The sequence below is a fragment of the Gymnodraco acuticeps genome, unplaced genomic scaffold, assembly GCF_902827175.1.
Source record: "Gymnodraco acuticeps unplaced genomic scaffold, fGymAcu1.1, whole genome shotgun sequence".
NCBI classification, from domain to species: domain Eukaryota; kingdom Metazoa; phylum Chordata; class Actinopteri; order Perciformes; family Bathydraconidae; genus Gymnodraco; species Gymnodraco acuticeps.
Genome location: NW_022991246.1, coordinates 6,811 through 12,706, shown reverse-complemented (window position 1 = coordinate 12,706; position 5,896 = coordinate 6,811). Strand labels below are relative to the sequence as shown.

The 5,896-nt window shown below is 44.7% G+C and overlaps 1 protein-coding gene across 1 annotated transcript; it reads right to left on the bottom strand.

The window, feature by feature from the left end:
* Positions 1-1,269: 1,269 nt before the first annotated feature.
* On the bottom strand, positions 1,270-5,392 carry LOC117561952 (dnaJ homolog subfamily B member 5-like). The gene is made up of 4 exons (XM_034239686.1): positions 5,220-5,392; positions 4,262-4,520; positions 3,287-3,819; positions 1,270-2,049 (listed from the first exon to the last, which is right to left on the bottom strand). The coding sequence occupies exons 1-4, from the start codon at positions 5,325-5,327 to the stop codon at positions 1,816-1,818; spliced, it is 1,134 nt and encodes a 377-aa protein (XP_034095577.1). The 5' UTR covers positions 5,328-5,392; the 3' UTR covers positions 1,270-1,815.
* Positions 5,393-5,896: the final 504 nt, after the last annotated feature.

Sequence of the window (5,896 nt, the reverse complement as noted above, 5' to 3'; positions counted from 1 at the left end):
GCTAACATTGCTGATCTCAATTGATGTGTCACGTCGCATCTGAGCACAGGTGTGTCAATCAATGTGGACTACTGTGTGTTCAGAGTGTTGTGGATCTGATAACATCTTGCAAAGCTGCTTCTCACACGCATACAGTCTCCGAATGGGGCTGTGGTCTTTCACCCTGCTTGTCTTCATCTTAGTTCACTCGTAAAGCTTGATCTGACACTATGCAACTCGCACTCAGTTAGCAGCCACATGAATTACAGATCCACAGGTGTGTCCTATCATGTGCAGGGTGTTTGGTGAGGCAGGGAATCACAGCTAGGTGGCAGCAGAGAGTCAGACTCCTGCAGCACTAGAGTAGAGCACAGGGATTATGTTCATCTCCTCATGGATGCATTACCAAAGGGGTTTATATATTTGGAAAATGTCACTGAACCAAGAAAAGACTCAAAATGCTGCAGAGGGACATAAAATGACTCACAACGACTATGAGAAACAAAAGCACTACAACATGAGGAACAAAGACCAAAAATACCAACACAAATAATTCCAGATTCTCTCTGCATAATTATAGTTACGCAAAAAAAATACAGAACAACAATAGCATTGCAATTAAAAAAATTGATAAAGTCAAATGTAACCTTAACCTTGATTTGTTGGACAGACACAAAGTTATCATGTGAAATATTAACATATAAATATTGAATCTTTATAATATCAAGCTTACTGTGAAACACATTCCACTACCTTTAATCCTTTCCTCATCACTGATTGGTCATTGTTAGCACATGATACCTGCCCTTTAAAAACCTGCACACCTTTTCACTTTGGGGAGAGAGAGGAGGTTTTACTCTTTAGTTCGATCGTCCTATAGTTTGACTGAGTGTTATTTATCCTTAATTCTTCAAGATGAACATATTGTCTTCCTTGCAGATGTTCACCAAAGTGTGGGTTTTTTATATGAAGAAAAACTCCTGGCTTCCAAATATCACTGATCCGATCCGCGTGATGTTTGGCAACCCTTGATCCTGAACCTCCAAACTAAGGTACATCTCAACACCCCATGGAGGACACAAGAAGATGGAGGTGTGTCTTCATATGCATCCTTTCTGAAGCGGCAGTGAGTTTAGCTGTTGTAGCTGGTTTGCACCTGTTGCCCACTGCACGACATAACTTTAAAGTGTGTGTATGTTTGTTCCTATTGTTTCATAATGTGTGCTCATGTGGACTCGTGTAGTCCACTTATGCACCGCATGTTTATCACAAAGAAACAGAAAACAGAAGTATTTTTTCCCCTTTATTTTTCATGCTTTTCAAACATGTCCATCAGGTAATAATAATAATACATCCTTTCAGATTATATACAAACATTTCAAATCATTCAATAGAACATTTGACATATGAATCTCTGTTAGAGACAACTTTTTTGCATTTTGTACACAAAGTAGATCCTTGTACACAAGTATATATTATGCTATTGTAATAAATCAATGCAAAAGATCCGTCATATGAGCACCATATAACTACAGTTAGTTCTGTTTCAGCTCTTAAGGAAGTCTATACAGACTTGAATAGCACACTGGTATCCTGCTGTAGGCACAACAGTACAGATAACCTTTGGCTGCAGAGTCAATGGACGCCCTCAGATACCAAAGACCCCATTCCTCATTCTCTCTCTGCTCGGCATGTTGTTGTGCGTGTCCCTGCAGAAAGTCGTCTCCTCTGAGCTTCGCTAAAGCGCCACTTGCCATTTTCCTCCAAGTGGATATCAGCAGCTTGAGCAAAGGCTTGTGAATGGAGAACAACACACTGGGTGAAGCTAACTGAGAGCTAGCACTGAGCCAGGCTGTGTTTGATGATCTCCCGGGATTGAGGTGGGATTCTGTCGGGGAAAATCACCTGGAACTCCACCACCAGGTCGCCTCTCTGGGAGGGGCTTTTGGGCAGAGGAAGCCCCTCGCCTCGGAGCCGCCGCACAGCTCCTGGTTTGATCACATCGCTGCAGGGGAGTGGCATCATCCGGCTGTCCAGAGTCGGGACGTTTACCGTGCAGCCGCAGAGAGCCTGAGGAGGAGGAAGAGGAGGAGAACATATATTAAGAACAAGCTTTATGAAGTTACATAATGGATAAATAAGATGGTCTGGTCTAAAACTGTTCAAAGACTCAAAGGCTTTATTGTGTCTTAATGAGAATCTGAAGGCTCCTCCAACAATGCAACATCAATACTTTAAGACATCTTGTTCAATCTTGCAAATTCTGCAGGAGTTTCCAAGAAAATCTCTCTCTGCCGTTATGCAACAACAACAAACAAACGGTGTTACAGATGTTATAATCGCCGGTCTATTTTGCAGCTCCTGTGTGGGAGTGAAGTGAGATGGAGGGCGCTCTTTGAAATGCCATTCTCTGTGGCTGCGAGGCTTGCTAATCTGTGCGTGGGTTTACTAGAAGTGAGAGGTGAGCGAGCCCGAACAGCCGCTCTGGTGGAGGAGTCTGCAGCTCAGATAGTAGCTGAGAGAGAGCTGTGATTGGTGGGGGCGGTCGGCGCTGAGGCTAAATTTAGATCCTGATTTCTCTCGCTCTGCAGGGGCCGGTGAGGTAACTAGCGTGGGCAGGATTCTGCTGCTGCAGCCATATTGTGGCTCAGATCCCTGCAGCAGAACACTGTGTCCCCTCCTGAGAATATCACCAATCTATCCCTCATTTTGGCTCGGATCCTCCTTCCGGTTCGATGTCTTTTTGAAGCCTTTCTGTCATCGTTTTTCTCTGGCTTCTGTTACGCAAACACATAGGAAGTGGTGGGTGGAGGTGAGCCTGTATCTGAGTGGGTGTAAGCTGCTGGCAGTTACATACCAGATCTACTTATATATATATATAGTAGTAGATGTATAGACTTATATATAACAATGAGAATCAGAAACCCAGTTTATATCTTCTTCCTTGGTTCGTCTTCTTGTTTTTTTAAACGTGTTATCTTTATGTTGCATTGTTGGGGACTTAAGATCTGTTTTATATGTTAGTGTGATAGGCACTAAGACACGTTTTAATGTGTGTTGGTTGGTATGTGAGTCCAGGGACTGCAGATGGCTTCCCTACATGTTCCCTGTCTTAAAACTTTCCTTAGAATACTTTATGAATTGCAAGGTGCCCTAGCGTGCCTCTAAATAGAATGAATTATTATTATAAATTATAGCGTCTACTCTTTTTGAGATGAATGTATTTGTATGCATGACCCTCCTCAATGAAGATATCTGACAGTAAAGCCTTTGAGTCTTCCAGCCTGACATGATGACAGTAACTCACCTCTTTGAGCGTGATCTTGGCGGTGAACACGATGTTGGAGCCGTCCCTCTTGTACTGCTGGTGCTCTTTGTCCCTGAGGATGAAGGTGATGTCCGCGGGGGTGTTGTTGGGGGTCTCGTCTCCCTCCCTGGGGAAAGTGATCTTGGTCCCTTTCTTCCAGCCTTTCTTCACCACCACGTTCAGCACCTTCTCCTCAGATCTCAGGCTGCGGCCGTCAGGGTTCAGGCGGCTTCGGGTGATCTTCACGTGTTTTGTGCAGCCCTGCATCACGTCCTCTAAGGTCACCAGAAGGTCGTGCACCACCTCGTCGCCCTGCAGTCGTCTCTGACCTCTCCGCAGACCGCCCTCGCCGCCAACGTGGCTGAAGGGGAAGCTTCTGAAGGGGTTAAAGAGGTCGTCTTCGTCCGCCTCGTTGCCGAAGATGTCGAAGTGGTCGGAGCCGTGGAAGGAGGTGGAGAAGGTGGCGTGGGGGTCGGTGTGGCAGGTGTTGCGGAAAACTTTCCCTTCCCTTGACGAGAATCCACTTTTAAGACCTGGAAAAACAAAAAAGGTTCATTAAAATCTGATTGGGTTACGCTGAACATGCTTCATATTATAGGAACACTTTAAATATACATGCAGAATGAAGTACGTACAGATGTTTAACCCTTAACCCAATATTCTTCCCTGCCAATGTTTCCTCTTTTCATTTAGCTTGTGGCGACTAAACTCCCAATCAGTCACTAAGAGGTTAAACCTGCAGATTGAGGGTTCTTCCTTCCCGTCTACTTTCATGCAAATTCGGCAGGAAAAACTCTCACTGCTGAATCATTTATGAGCCCCACAGCTGACGCTAAGCCGGTTTCAAAAGGAAGTTTCTCAGTCATGATCCTCGCTCTGCTCCCCAGTACTTAGTGAATATGTAATGCTCCAGCCTGTGCTGCAGTAATAACCACATGTCACTATTTAAGCTCTCTAACTCTAATGAATTCTCACCTTCTTCTCCAAACTGGTCGTAGATGCTTCTCCTCTTGGGGTCGTTCAGGATCTCGTAGGCTTCAGCGATCTCTTTGAACTTGTCCTCTGCGTCTGCATCGCTGTTCTTATCGGGATGGTACTTCAGAGCCATCTTCCTGTAGGCCTTCTTGATCTCGTCCTCGTTGGAGTCCGGGGAGACTCCCAGCACCTTGTAGAAGTCTTTGCCGGTGGGTTTGATGGCCAGGCACGGTGCTTCCGGCTCAGATTTGCTGCTTTCCTGTGGAAACAAGAACAATCACACTTAGTACATTCATAAAAAGTGGTGCATGCTACAAGAAGGCTGAAGATGAATGACTTTATGTAAATATGAATCCCCTCGAGTAGACACCATGGTTCATGCATCGGACATCCTCCACACCTGCACTGTATATATTAATATGCAGAACATCTATGCATTTTAAAGGCTGATGCACAATACAGTGAGAGAGGGGGGAAGTTGCAAAAGGGGAGCATTTTTTTTTTCCCCAACGACCGAGATCTCTGCAGTGATTGGCTGATCGCACATAGGCGACTTTTGCATTTTGAGTTAACACACTGCATCAGAAGTGACGATTCATTCACTACAAAAAATACCCACTACAACCACTACTAATGCATTTACAGCGAATATAATTTGACTTGTGTTCATTTGGTGTCAATTCTAGAAGCATTCACATCAAATCAGAAGAGTCCCACATTCTTCATCGCAGGAATTTCCGATTCAAATATTAAACCTTCAGCTGAATTAAGAAACAACGGCTTTTAATTCCCGACATATTAACCATAATTCATCCAAATGTTCCGATTAAGTTGAGTCAGCTTTTTAGCAACCAGCATTAACACTGCCATGTCTTCAGGAATTGCATTAACTCACTATAGTGTGAGTATTTGATGGCACACAAACCGGTAAAACAAGAGAAATAGAATTGTCTCTTACCCCTGATGAAGAGGACCCGGAGCTGTCTCCTCTGTGCATCACGCGCACCTTGCATTTCACATTGCCATTTTTCTGCTTCATTCCAAACTGAGTCCAGATGAGAACCATGTTGCCGGTGCTGAGTGATTCTGTAGTCTGTCCGTGGTGCTGAAGCTGCTCCGGTGTGTCTCTGCTCTCCTCGGTTCTCCGTTAAATAGCTCCTCTCCTCCCTCCCTTTCTCTCTCTCCCTCCCCCGCACCGTGACCGAGCTTTCCCCGGTCCTCGTGACGCGCAGCAGGGAATGCCGGTGTCCTCGCGCACATCCATTGGTTCTCCGGTGATGATCCCCCGGATGTTACAGCCTTCTTCTCCTTGTGGAGACTTCTTTCCGGAGTTCTTGAAGGCAGAGCCGAGCAGACAGTCACGACTCAGGAAAGAGAGTGTTTTTTTTGTAATAAATATATATTTCTCCCTGCTGTCTGCTCAGACAAACTCCAGACAGTCACCTGATGTAGCCCCTGTACTCAAATGGCTTTCATTTCCATTTTGTAAATACGAGCCCACGCCTTTTGAATATTTAGATAGATTGAGAAAATGCAAGGAATTGTTTTGGTTGGATATTTTATAAATAGCCTATAATTCTGCACTGGCGTAAAGTAAAGAATCAAACCTACAGGGTATATGATCACTTGGGGTCC

Coding starts and splice junctions, on each gene's coding strand:
- LOC117561952 (XM_034239686.1), bottom strand. CDS start 5,327: ATGGTTCTCATCTGGACTCAGTTTGGAATGAAGCAGAAAAATGGCAAT. Junction 3,820..4,261: donor CGACCAGTTTGGAGAAGAAG/GTGAGAATTCAT, acceptor TTGTTTTTCCAG/GTCTTAAAAGTGGATTCTCG. Junction 2,050..3,286: donor CCAAGATCACGCTCAAAGAG/GTGAGTTACTGT, acceptor CCTCCTCCTCAG/GCTCTCTGCGGCTGCACGGT.